The sequence below is a fragment of the Limanda limanda genome, chromosome 23 (assembly GCF_963576545.1).
Source record: "Limanda limanda chromosome 23, fLimLim1.1, whole genome shotgun sequence".
Lineage (NCBI taxonomy): Eukaryota > Metazoa > Chordata > Actinopteri > Pleuronectiformes > Pleuronectidae > Limanda > Limanda limanda.
Genome location: NC_083658.1, coordinates 412,013 through 425,000, shown reverse-complemented (window position 1 = coordinate 425,000; position 12,988 = coordinate 412,013). Strand labels below are relative to the sequence as shown.

The 12,988-nt window shown below is 48.3% G+C and overlaps 3 protein-coding genes across 3 annotated transcripts in view; 1 reads left to right on the top strand and 2 right to left on the bottom strand.

Annotated features, from left to right (window-relative positions):
* Nucleotides 1-3,856, bottom strand: part of LOC132996952 (required for drug-induced death protein 1-like) — a 4,273-nt gene extending 417 nt beyond the window's left edge. The window contains exons 1-4 of the mRNA XM_061067322.1: nt 3,847-3,856; nt 3,663-3,753; nt 1,599-1,881; nt 1-109 (exon numbers count right to left, since the gene is read on the bottom strand). The exon at nt 1-109 is cut by the window's left edge and continues 417 nt beyond it. Coding sequence (XP_060923305.1) covers nt 1-109; nt 1,599-1,881; nt 3,663-3,753; nt 3,847-3,856 — 493 coding nt within the window. The remainder of the gene's footprint in view (nt 110-1,598; nt 1,882-3,662; nt 3,754-3,846) is intronic.
* On the bottom strand, nt 3,789-6,213 carry LOC132996785 (transcriptional-regulating factor 1-like). The gene is made up of 10 exons (XM_061067144.1): nt 6,150-6,213; nt 5,957-6,003; nt 5,607-5,694; nt 5,181-5,496; nt 5,030-5,084; nt 4,821-4,954; nt 4,647-4,750; nt 4,410-4,464; nt 4,246-4,331; nt 3,789-4,173 (listed from the first exon to the last, which is right to left on the bottom strand). The coding sequence occupies exons 1-10, from the start codon at nt 6,150-6,152 to the stop codon at nt 4,009-4,011; spliced, it is 1,053 nt and encodes a 350-aa protein (XP_060923127.1). The 5' UTR covers nt 6,153-6,213; the 3' UTR covers nt 3,789-4,008.
* Nucleotides 6,214-10,205: 3,992 nt separating this feature from the next.
* Nucleotides 10,206-12,660, top strand: lipt1 (lipoyltransferase 1). The gene is made up of 4 exons (XM_061066995.1): nt 10,206-10,357; nt 10,781-11,355; nt 11,534-11,755; nt 11,833-12,660. The coding sequence occupies exons 2-4, from the start codon at nt 10,845-10,847 to the stop codon at nt 12,237-12,239; spliced, it is 1,140 nt and encodes a 379-aa protein (XP_060922978.1). The 5' UTR covers nt 10,206-10,357; nt 10,781-10,844; the 3' UTR covers nt 12,240-12,660.
* Nucleotides 12,661-12,988: the final 328 nt, after the last annotated feature.

Here is a 12,988-nt window from a genome sequence, read left to right as displayed (position 1 = left end):
CCGTCACCACCGTGGACACAGCCGAGGCCGGCGTGGTGTACACGGACGCCATGCTCTGTAAGCCAATCAGCAGACAGCTCCAGCTGAAGCGCAGCCCCTTCCCGAGGTTCTGCCGAGAAAAGAGACAGCGGATCAGGGGAAGGACACAGGGAACCGGGTCCTTCTCGGACCTGGTCTCGGGGACCCGGGTCCTTCTGGGACCTGGTCTCAGGGACCCGGGTCCTTCCGGGACCAGGTCTCAGGTACCCGGGTCCTTCTGGGACCAGGTCTCAGCGACCCGGGCCCTTCGGGGACCTGGTCTCAGGGTCCCGGGCCCTTCCGGGACCTGGTCTCAGCGATCCGGGTCCTTCTGGGACCAGGTCTCAGGGACCTGAGTCCTCCTGGGACCTGGTCTCAGAGACCCGGGTCCTTCCGGGACCAGGTCTCAGCGACCCGGGTCCTTCTGGGACCAGGTCTCAGGGACCTGGGTCCTCCTGGGACCTGGTCTCAGAGACCCGGGTCCTTCTGGGACCAGGTCTCAGCGACCCGGGTCCTTCTGGGACCTGGTCTCAGGGACCAAGGCCCTCCTGGGACCAGGTCTCAGCGACCCGGGTCCTTCTGGGACCTGGTCTCTGGAGGACCTGGGACGTCCCCTGGAGCACGTTCAGTGTTTACTTTTCTCTTAGTGTCAATAATCATTTGAAGGTTTGAATATATTCGCTTTGCTCTTGTTGACGTTCTCCGACAGGTCGGACTGATCCTGACCCGCTCTGCTCCGCTGCAGTGCATGATGGGAGATGTGGGCTTATCATGATGCATTATGGGAAACGTGGAGCGCTCTGTAAACGTAGTTTTTCTTTTTCTTTGCTCAGATGAATTTGAAATCATGAGCAGCTGAAGTTTGATTCATGTCTGGAGCTAAAAGGAGAAATCATGTTCCTGCAGAAACAGAGGATACGAGCAAAGTATCGAGGGTTAAAAGATAATAAGATTATAAGATAAGGTCTCCAGAGTTCTGCTGCAGGAGGCGGAGCTAGAACGTCTGGTTGTTTGCTGGTCACCAGTTTGATCCCTGCCCCAGTGTGTCGGGGTCAAAGGTCAAACTGCTGAGTCAATGATTGACAGCAGAGATAACGTGACGTCAACTTGTTGTCAGCAGGTTTTTGATTTAATGTTCTCACTCAATTCTTCAGGTTCTGCTCCTCTGGAACCGGAGGAACTCAAGAGTCTTCTTCATCTTCTTCATCTTCTTCATCTTCTTCATCTTCAGCTCCAGTTCTAGCTGCTGCTGGAGTCTCAGGTATTTATTTACCTTTACTGTTATACATGTTTATAGATTATAGAGATTTGTCCCATTGTTGAACTTGTAGAGTTAAATGTTACCTGAGACCCACAATGCACTTGGTTTCACTGGGAGTCGTTTTTGCATTTTAAATTCTTATTCATGTTTTATTGATGTGATATATTTCATTATTTGTTTTCATTTGAATATTAGATTTTATTTCTGCATTAAGTACACTAGTATAATTTTTTAAACGTTTGTTCATTAATATTCCTCAGCTGATCTTAATGAACACAGAATTACACAGTGTGATTATTATATTTCAGTTTTCTTTTACCTTTCTGTACTTTTTATATTTCCTCTTCTTCTTCTTCTTCTTCTCCTCCTTCCTCTTCCTCCTCTCCTCGGGGGTCTCTCTCTCCTCCTCCTCGATCAGAGGCTCGTATTTATCCGGCAGGACAGAGAAGTAAACTTCTTTGGAGCTTTTCTGTTTCTTCCCCAGAGGAGAAGCTGCTCCCTCCTCTTCCTCCTTCTTCTTCTCCTCCTGCTGTCCCATCCCTCGTTCCTCCTCTGCTCTGCTTCTCCTGCGACTGTCGGCTCCTGGTTCCAGACACAAGGACCTTTGGAGTGAGGAGGAGTCAAACTTTATTAGATGCCTGAAGCTGATTCAGACTCAGGAAACTCCGTGAGCTCCCACACGAAACAGGAAAGTCGGGATCACAAGAAGAATGTGGACTTTTTAAAACCTGGTTTTGAAACTTTCAGCTCAGATGAAATTAGTTTGTTTTACTGAATCAACATCGAGAACCAGAGGAACTGGTCCTTCACGTCGCTGGAAGCTCGGTTTCAAACTGAAAACACTTCATGTGACTTGTTGATGAAAAGTTTAGACTCTGATCTGATCTTCAGCTCACAACTGGACTCAGGACAGGGCTAGCTTAGCTTAGCATAAAGGCTGGAAGCAGAGGGGAACTGTTAGCATAGTCCTGTCCACAGAATCAGAAAAATCAGGAAACAAACCCATGTTTGTAGCATGTACCACAACATACAACAACATACAACAACATACAACAACATACAACAACATACAACAACATACCACAACATACCACACCATGAATTTTAACAACTAAACCTGCGTGTGTGTGTGTGTGTGTGTGTGTGTGTGTGTGTGTGTGTGTGTGTGTGTGTGTGTGTGTGTGTGTGTGTGTGTGTGTGTGTGTGTGTGTGTGTGTGTGGCTTCAGTCCAGTCCCTAACCCTAAATATATATATATATATATATATATAAATATACATCATCTCATTAAAATCTTTGTCTTGTATAAGTAACAACATTATTAAAGTGTGTGTCTGAGCTCGACTGCTTCATCAGTAAAGTGTGTGTGTGTTGGTTCAGTGTTTCAGGTCAGAAACGTCAGTGTGAAACTGAACCTGAATGAATGAAAACCACAGAAACACACACACACACACACACACACACACAGAGACACAGAGACACACACACAGAGACACACAGAGAGACACACACTTCCTGTCACAGTGTCACCTTTGTGAGACTGACGAGTCATTTCTGATAGCCGCTGTGTGTGTGGGTGTTTGTGGCTGTGTGGGTGTGATAGTGTGTGTGTGTGTGTGTGTGTCGGGTCATGTTAGTTTCCATCAGTGGTTTTGACTCAGCTTCCTGTTGTGTTCAGTGTTTGATCAGTTTAAGACATTAATGTGATTGGTGACTTTTCAGAGTCACGATATTTCACTTTGTTCAACAGACGTTTTCTCTCATGTGTTTAGTTCTGGAAGTTTCCTGAAAGTTTCCTGGAAGTTTCCTGAAAGTTTCCTGAAGTTTCCTGGACGTTTCCTGGAAGTTTCCTGAAAGTTTCCTGGAAGTTTCTTGGAAGTTTCCTGGAAGTTTCCTGAAAGTTTCCTGGAAGTTTCCTGGAAGTTTCCTTGAAGTTTCCTGAAAGTTTCCTGGACGTTTCCTGGAAGTTTCCTGGACGTTTCCTGGACGTTTCCTGGCAGCTGGTGAAAGGAGAACTCAGGCAGCAGCTGAAGGTTTTCATGTCGACTTGATGCATCAGGAGGTGAAACAACACACAAACACTAACAGAGCAACATGAGCAACTGCCCCCCCCCCCAGTCTGAAGACGTCTCCCACAGCCTCCCAGGATGTCTCCCTCACCCTGCCTCACCCATCCCAGCAGCACATGAAGGTCCCTCTCTCTGTATCATGGAGCTGTTTGCATCCTATTGGACAGTTCAGTGTAAAGTGTGTTCATGAATCACATTGTGTCCTCACGTCTGGTGAGACACACAAAGAGTCTGTGTCTCTGTCTGGAGCCTCGGAGTTCGACCTGAACGTCCCTGAGTGAAGACACAATGTCCTCTTGGTCCTTTATCTCTAACCTGACCTGGGATCTGCTCAGAGAGAGAAGGAGGATCTGAGGAACCAGACCGGCTCGGTTCTCCTGGACACAGAGAAGATACACTACACATCCTGTAGAAGGAAAGACGGGAACGGAAGACCTCAGATTTACAAAGTTGACTTTTTATTAGTTTTAGTCTCATTTCCTCAGTGGTAAACACATACCAGTCGCCATGGTTACAGGAATGAACTGGTTATTATTGATTATTCACAAGATTTGGTCTAAACTGATCTCAGACCTTTAACCTTTACGTTTTAAACTTGATGACACAATGTTCTTCAATCTGAAAGTGGCCCTCAGCACCTCCTCTTGTCTAGAGCCGAAGGTCATTCAGGGTCAAGGTCGTCTCCGTGCTGTTGGTCTGATGGGCGTCGGCCTTTGCTCTCGGGCAGAGTGACGCTCAGCCCAGCAGGGGGCGTCGCTCTCAGACTCAGCTGCTTCTTCCACCGATAATAAAACTCCACGCACTGCGACACGGACTTGGTCTGAACCTGAACACAGAACAGATTATCACCTTAAATACACATTATGATATTTTCTAATAACGATATGAATCCACTCACCGCTCTCTGAACTCTGCTGAAGTCTTTCCGATGGAGCCGCAGAGATTTGACGAGCGCCGTCGTCTCGGCCGCGCTCCACGCCACATCTGTAACGTACAGTTCATATGAAGGTTAATCAGCTTGAGTGTGAGCGGCGTCTGCTTCGGTGGCGCCGGGACGCTGACCTGCGTGGCGTCGGTCCGAGGACTCGGGAGACGACAGGAGCTTCTCCAGCGTCAGCTGCAAACAACAGAACACACGGGGGAGGAGTCAGGAGCGGCTCTGCACCAATCACAATTCAGAAACACTCATTTACGATCTGATGACACCTGGTGGTCGTTCATCAAACTGAAACTTTTATACAATAATAGAAAACAAATCAAATCATTTAATAATTTAAAATAAACCAATGAAAGATTTACCAGAAAGTCTCCTGCGCTCTGTGATAGGACGTGGAGGGCGTGCTCTGGGCTGGCCCCGCCCCCTGGCACCACACTGGAGCGAGCCATCGTCAGCAGAGTCGTGACTGGACGAACAAAGTGTCAATCAAACAAACCGGACATCACGAGTATTATAGCGAGGAAACGTTTCTGTACCTCGCTGTTGATTGACGGGTTTCTCCAGCTCGTCACACGGCAGCCAGAGTGCATTCTGGGAGTCAGAGTGGGCGTATTCATGGTTGCTTAGAGGCAGGACTTCAGCCTGGAAGCCCCGCCCTACATTGATCCTCCTGTGATTGACAGCTCAGAGTTATCAGCTGATCAGATCGCGATGTGGTTAAAAGTTGATTTGGAGATGAACTCACGGCTTATTGATTTCTGTCGTTGGTGTCTCCATGGCAACAAGGTCACTGAGTCCATCTGCCAATCAGAGATAGAAACGTAGTCATCAGTCAGGGCTGTCATCCAATCAGCAGAGGCCCCTCCCTCTAGCGCCCCCTGGCTGAACCGACTCACTGTTTGAACTGTGAAGCTGAAGGGTCTGTGCTCTCCGCTGCCCCCTGGTGGTGACGGAGCAGTACAGCCCCGGCCCGGCCCTGATGGGACACAGCATGGGCGGGGGGGTGTAATGACCTCCAACCTCCCGAGTGACCACTTCCTGTTCCTCCAGGTGCAACAGGCTGCGGTAGAGCACAGCGCCTCCGGTGGCTGGAACCAAGCGACCGCTTCTCCTCGGTCCCCCCCGACACGCCCTGGACGCCGCTCTGGATTGGACGGGCACAGACACCGGCATCACCACGGCCACGGGGGGGCGGACGGGTGGAACCTCGCCCTGATAAAAAAAACAACATTAAACCTGAGGCGGTCGTCATGGAGACGCATCGATTCTTTAATTAACGATCAAACGAGTGAATCATCGTTAGAAAGAAAACAGGTGTGAACCTTCTTCAAGCAGCTGTGAGAGCGCATGTGACCGTTCAGCGCCGGGAGGCTCCGGAAGTCTCTGTTACACACTGTGCACAGCAGCCTGCTACACACACACACACACACACACACACACACAGACACACACACACACACACACACACACACACACACACACACACAGACACAGACACACACACACACACACACACACACACACACACACACACACACACACACACACACACACACACACACACACACACACACACACACACACACACAGAGTCAGTGACAGTGACCAGGTTCATCTGAGAAGTGGATTTCTAACAGTAACAAGTTTCTGTTGAACACTGAGAACATTTTACCTGTTGTCTAAAACCTTTGTGTTGTTTTCAGGTTGTGAACTTTTCATCTGGAAATGAACAGAAAACATTTAAATCAGGTAATTATTCTATTATTCTCTAAATTACTTGATGCACTTTATTGTCTTATTGAGTTAAAATTATCATTATAATTACGTTACAGGAGCTAAAGAATCAAATCACTTTTCTTACTCACCATGGTCCACTGTGGTTGTGCCTCTCCTCTTCCTCCTCTTCCTCTTCCTCTTCCTACTCTTCCTCCTCTTCTTCCTCTACTTCCTCTTCCTCCTCCTCTTCCCCCTCTTCCTCTTCCTCCTCCTCCTCCTCCTCCTCTTCCTGCTCCTCCTCCTCCTCCTCCTCCTCCTCCTCCTCCTCCTCCTTCAGGCGTGTCGCTCCACACCAGCCCAGCAGCACCTCCTGCCTGAGGAGAGAAGCTCGGGTCGAAGACGTCCGTCTGGTCCTGGATCAGATCCGTTGGGTTCAGGAGGAGGTGCTGACTCGTCTGATGGAGGAGGTGCTGACTCGTCTGATGAAGGAGGTGCTGACTCGTCTGATGAAGGAGGTGCTGACTCGTCTGATGAAGGAGGTGCTGACTCGTCTGATGAAGGAGGTGCTGCTGAGCCTCGGAGGTCAGAGGGCAGCAGTGGAAGGTTTGATCTGGGATCAGCTGATTGGACGTTTCTCGGTGGAAACCCAGAGTCTGGTTGAGGGGATGGATGTGAGGGGGGGGGCTGGAGACGCTCTGGCATTGTGGGTAATGAGGACTGGGACCCGGGGTGGTGGGGCTGCAGAAGACATGTGGGACGTAATCGTCATGGTAACCGTCTTGGTAACTGTCATGGTAACCTTCATGGTACCCATCAGGGAAGAAGTGTGTGTTGGGCCCGCCCCCAGCTGCTGCTGAGCTCCACCCCCCCAGCCCGACTCCGCCCAACATGGAGCCCACTGGAGGACACTGTGTCTCCAGAGACCCCCAGGGGTCCTGATCTGGACCCGGTGTGTCCCCATGTCCACACACTCCCCCGGGAACCAGAGGGTTGTAAGAGAACCCGTGTGAGTCCTGCTGCTGAGTCCCAGGACTGATCGGGTTCTGCAGATCCAGATCCGAGGTCTGAGAGAGAAGATTCAGATTCAGAGAACGGAGACGAGTCGGTTCTGGTTTGTGAAGAAATAGAACAAATAGAAGAAACTCGTACCTGGTAGAAAACACTGTCGAAGGAGCAGAGTTCAGACTCCCTCCAGTTCAGATTGATCAACCCTGGATCCTGATGAGGGCCGGAGAGGAGGTGCAGAGGAGGGAGGTGCTGAGGGGAGGTCACATAGGGAGGAGGAGGAGGGAGGTGCTGAGGGGAGGTCACATAGGGAGGAGGAGGAGGGAGGTGCTGAGGGGAGGTCACATAGGGAGGAGGAGGAGGAGGGAGGTGCTGAGGGGAGGTCACATAGGGAGGAGGAGGAGGAGGGAGGTGCTGAGGGGAGGTCACATAGGGAGGAGGAGGAGGAGGGAGGTGCTGAGGGGAGGTCACATAGGGAGGAGGAGGAGGGAGGTGCAGAGGGGAGGTCACATAGGGAGGAGGAGGAGGAGGAGGAGGAGGGAGGTGCTGAGGGGAGGTCACATAGGGAGGAGGAGGAGGAGGAGGAGGAGGAGGAGGGAGGTGGGGAGCGTTTCCATGGTTTCTGAGCGATGAGGGGGAGGAGAGGGGCGGAGCTGACTGATGGGCGATGGGAGGAGGAGAGGACGAGGAGAAGGTCCACAGGTCAGACATGATGAGTGTGTATGTGCATGATTGTGTGTGTGTGTGTGTGTGTGTGTGTGTGTGTGTGTGTGTGTGTGTGTGTGTGTGTGTGTGTGTGTGTGTGTGTGTGTTTTGCAGGTTGTCGTCACGTGAGTCTGTTGATCTGAAACAAACAAACACAAACATGGAAAGTTCCGAGTTTACGTACGAATGATAAACAACGAGTAACGACTGTGAATAAAGACCAAGTAGGCCCCGCCCACTCACATGTTGGACCAATCATGAGTCAGTCTCAGCCTGTTTGATGTCATAGAATGATGATATAAAACCAAACTGATCAAAAACACTTGAACAAACATCAGAGTAGCGTCTTAAGTTTTGACTTCGGTCCCATCTGCTAACATGGAGGAGGCTTATGACTTGTACTGCTGCCAGCCACCAGGGGGCGAGTGAGACGCTTTGGCTTCACTCTGGTGAGCTGTCATGTCGTCCTTCTTTATTTACTCTAATGTTTTATAATCAAGTAAAAGAATTTAGTCAAAAATATCTAAAAAAAATAGTGCATTTACTGTATATGATGTAAACATAAAGACGTGTGGACACAAACTCATGACTTTAGATTATTTATATAAATATGTTGTATATCTTCAGTTCAATGTGACACTGGTTCATATTGAAGAAGCTGAGTCAGGAGATGAAAGTTTGACTGAGTCACCGACTGAACTCGAACAAACCTTTATAGATACAGTCTATGGTACAAACGCACAACCACAGCAGCTGTTTCTATACAACTGAACATTCACACAGACTCACACAGACTCACACAGAGTCACACAGACGCACACAGACTCACACAGACTCACACAGACTCACACAGACGCACACAGAGTCACACAGATTCACACAGACGCACACAGACTCACACAGACTCACACAGACTCACACAGACTCATACACATTCACACAGATTCACACAGACTCACACACATTCACACACATTCACACACATTCACACAGACTCACACAGACTCACACAGATTCACACAGACTCACACAGACTCACACACATTCACACAGACGCACACAGACTCACACAGACTCACACACATTCACACAGACTCACACACATTCATACACATTCACACAGACTCACACACATTCACACACATTCACACAGACTCACACAGATTCACACAGATTCACACAGACTCACACAGACTCACACACATTCACACAGACTCACACACATTCACACACATTCACACAGACTCACACAGACTCACACACATTCACACACATTCACACACATTCACACAGACTCACACAGATTCACACAGATTCACACAGACTCACACAGACTCACACACATTCACACAGACTCACACACATTCACACAGACTCACACACATTCATACACATTCACACACATTCACACAGACTCACACAGACTCACACAGACTCACACACATTCACACAGACTCACACACATTCATACACATTCACACACATTCACACAGACTCACACAGACTCACACAGACTCACACACATTCACACAGACTCACACACATTCACACAGACTCACACAGACTCACACCTGCACATCAAAGGCTGCTTCAGGACCAAGGGATCAATCCAGTATTCTGTTCTTTTGATGGATACTAACCAGGTTTTTATTTCTCTCATTAGAAACATTTAAAAATCTCATACTTAACAACGGTCACATTTATTTATTCTGTCATTTTCCTCAAAATCATTAAAACAATAAAACTTCTTGGTAATGAATCTAAATCGTGCTGAAGATAAATAGAAACAGTTGAGGTAGAGTTTGGAAGAAGTTCTCACCTGAAGCATGATGCAGTGAGTCTGCCTGAGAGAGAGAGAGTCAGGATGTGGTCACATGTTCTTCCTCTGCTCGACTTCTTCTTCTTCTTCTTCTTCCTCATGACGACGCGCCTTCACTCAGTCAAACATGACTCCAGCAAATCAATGAAACCAACTCAATCTGGACACAAACTGCTTTAATGTGGTGATTCATTCAAATGAGGTCAGTTTGAGTCAGATTCATATTCTCCATAATCTATGGTACAGTACTGTCGTAGTATAAGTATTATACTAGTAGTAGTAGTATTATAGCAGTAGTAGTAGTAATAGTAGGAGGAGTATTGTGGGTCAGAACCTTTGTTTAGCAGCTCGCAGGACAACACGGCCCCTCGGAAGTGTAGGACTGAGGTCGAAGCCAAATGGATTCTACCCTTCAAAATAAAAGCTTTCCTTTATTGTAACTCCTGACCATGCTCCTGACACATGACGACGCATATAAATACACATGTTTATGTAGTTTAAACTGAGAGTTTACTTTCTTATATTGTATTTATTATTTCTACAAACACATACAGTCATACTTGGAGTATTAGTCAGAACGACATTTTCTTTATTTCTTTTATAATTCACAGATGTCTACTTTTATCTTCACCAAATAAAGAGCACAGCGTTAAACGATGTGTGTTTTATTATCTTCTTTATTTAATTCTCCTGGTTTTAAATAAAACGCTGATAAACGGAGCCATTGGGATTCGTAAACGGTTTATCACCTTTATTTTGAAGGTTATAAACAGAAGTAGTCCGTCGCTGGTGTTTCTTCTTCGTTGGTGCGTTTCCGCGTCGGTTCAGGTCAGCACGAGACTGTTTGGAATGTGTTTTAATACTTTAATTGGAAGTACAGTGAGTAACCTGTGTGTAGTAATACTTTGTACAAATACTTGTCTTCACCTCTAACGTGAAGTATTTACATTCGATTATTTTACATTTTAGTTTCAGTAAAACAAACATCTCGAGTTTAAACTGTGATAGAATCCTGAATAATATTCACCTTGTACAAAATATACATGTTTACACACACTTATATATGTATTCATATATATTTATCAGACTTGATGATCTCATAGATAGAATTACAGTTACATTATATGTGTATATGTGTATATATATGTATATATATACATATATACATATATATATATCTATATATATATATATATTTATATATGTGTGTATAACTCATTGAGGGATGCTGATGCTGTTTCGTGTCGTCAGGTCTCTTCCGCCCTGAGGAGCTGGATCTGATCTGAGATGTTCGGCGTCTGATGCTCGTGTCGTGATGTTGAACGTCCGAAGGTCGTGGTCTCTCCTCAGGAGGTTAGGGTGCCGGACTGAGGTCCAGACCTCCAGGACCAGTTCCTGCTCTAGCGGCGTGTTCCTGTCGGACGCCGGCCTGGTCCTGAAGTCTCAGTCCACCGATGTGTTCCAGAACCTGGCCCTGGAGGACTGGATCGACGCCAACGTGGACCTGCAGCGGCGCGGCGTCCTGCTGCTGTGGAGGAACCGGCCGGCCGTCGTCATCGGGCGCCATCAGAACCCCTGGAGCGAGTGCGACCTGCCGGCCATGAGGAGGAGGGGGATCCCCGTGGCCCGCAGGCGGAGCGGCGGCGGCACGGTGTTCCACGACCTCGGGAACCTCAACCTGACCTTCTTCGCCTCCAAGAAGGACTACGACCGGAGGAGGAACCTGAAGGTCGTGGTCGAGGCTCTGAGGCGGGTCAGCCCGGGACTCGCCGTCCACGCCACGGAGCGATTCGACATCTTACTCAACGGACACCTCAAGATCTCAGGTGACCAGGAGGAGGGGCTTGTTTACAGGGGTCAAGTCCCAGAAGGCACTGCTCTATAACAGGAAATGAGATCAGATTCAACTTTATTGATCCTTGAAGCTGACATTAATATTAAAGTGTGATGATTTTAAATATAGGTGGAGCTGTTGTTTACTGTTGTTTTCGTGGTCGTTGACAGGAACTGCGTCCAGACTGAGCAGGAAGTCGTCGTACCATCACTGCACGCTGCTTCACTCCGCTGACCGCTCCGCCCTCTCCGCCGTGCTCCGCCCCTCCTGCCCCGGTATCCACAGCAACGCCACGCCCAGCGTACCCTCACCTGTGGCCAACCTGCTGGACCACGCCCCCACGCTGCAGTGGGAGGAGCTTCTCGATGGACTGGTGCACCAATACAACGCAGGTCGTGTGAAGGTTCTACTGCCCTCTAGTGTTTGTGTGGAACTTTAATTTGCTGATGTTCTGTTTCCCGCCCCTCAGAGTTCGGCCTCAGCTCCGCCTCCAGCCTCGTGGACCCCACGGACGAGTCCACGTTCCCCGGCATCAGCAGGATGGAGGCGGAGCTGCGGAGCTGGGACTGGACGTTTGGGAAGACGCCGAAATTCAGCGTGCAGACCGGGCTGGAGCTGGAGGACTCGTCCGCTCGCTGCTCCGCCCAGCTGCACATGGAGGTGAAGAGTGGGCGGATCCAGAGCTGTGACCTGCAGGTGCCTGCGGCCTGGCTTCCTGTGCGGCTGAGCGGCGAGCTGACGGACTCGCTGGTCGGTCAGAGGTTCTGTCCTCAGCGAGCGGCTGCAGGCGTGGCCTCGCTGCTGCGGGCGCAGAGCGGCGAGCTGCAGAGCAGGCTGCACATCCTGTGTGACGCTGTGATCTCAGTGATGGGCTGATGGTTGAGTCCATGAGTCTGATCCACTCAGTGCTGCTGGCGCCCCCATGAGGCTCCAGCTCTCATTACAGCTGCAGTGTGAACATGAGCATCATTACAAGCATCTGGAAAAACAAACTGTCGTCAGATTCTCAGGTTTCATTCACATCATTTATCTTTGTTTTGTTATTTAAGAATCCGCAGCTGTAAGAAGCTGAAACAATAAAATCATTTTATTTATTTGTTATGTATTTCAAGTGGTCGTGTTTTCATGTTGACGTCAGACAGAGCGAAGCAACTTGATGTAAACATGTTTCTGTCGTTTCTTCTCCAAGAGGAAACTCCGACTGAAGAAGAAGAAACATCACAAACTCATGTGACATTTACAGGGATCTGCTCTTGTAAAATAATTCTGTCCTCAAATAATAAATGATTCTATGGTATAGATGGTAATTCAGAGACTCTTTGGACAGCAAAATCTCCCCAAAAAAATGTGTAATGTGAAGAGTTTAGGTGATTTCTCTCTTTTCTTTCTCTCTTCCTTTTTTAAAATATATTTATTCTATGATAAATCATCAGTGCTCCTGAAGACAGAGGTCTCATTAGATTTAAATCTAATGTGACATCGCTTCTTTGAGTATTAAACTTTATTCAGTGATCACATGTTCGGACAGTGACATCACGCGGTTTGATTTGTAAACACAGTTGAACATCACACGTGTACCGAGCAGCTGTGTGAAGGGACGGTCAGGAAACGCAGCGGAGTGAGCC

Excerpts from the sequence above, each read along its gene's own strand:
- LOC132996785 (XM_061067144.1), bottom strand. Across the intron at positions 5,695-5,956 it reads ACAAAGGTTTTAGACAACAG|CAGGCTGCTGTGCACAGTGT; the intron begins GTAAAATGTTCT and ends GTGTGTGTGTAG. Across the intron at positions 4,332-4,409 it reads CTCGGACCGACGCCACGCAG|ATGTGGCGTGGAGCGCGGCC; the intron begins GTCAGCGTCCCG and ends TGTACGTTACAG.
- lipt1 (XM_061066995.1), top strand. The coding sequence starts at position 10,845 with ATGTTGAACGTCCGAAGGTCGTGGTCTCTCCTCAGGAGGTTAGGGTGC. Across the intron at positions 11,356-11,533 it reads CGGACACCTCAAGATCTCAG|GAACTGCGTCCAGACTGAGC; the intron begins GTGACCAGGAGG and ends GGTCGTTGACAG. Across the intron at positions 11,756-11,832 it reads GGTGCACCAATACAACGCAG|AGTTCGGCCTCAGCTCCGCC; the intron begins GTCGTGTGAAGG and ends CCCGCCCCTCAG.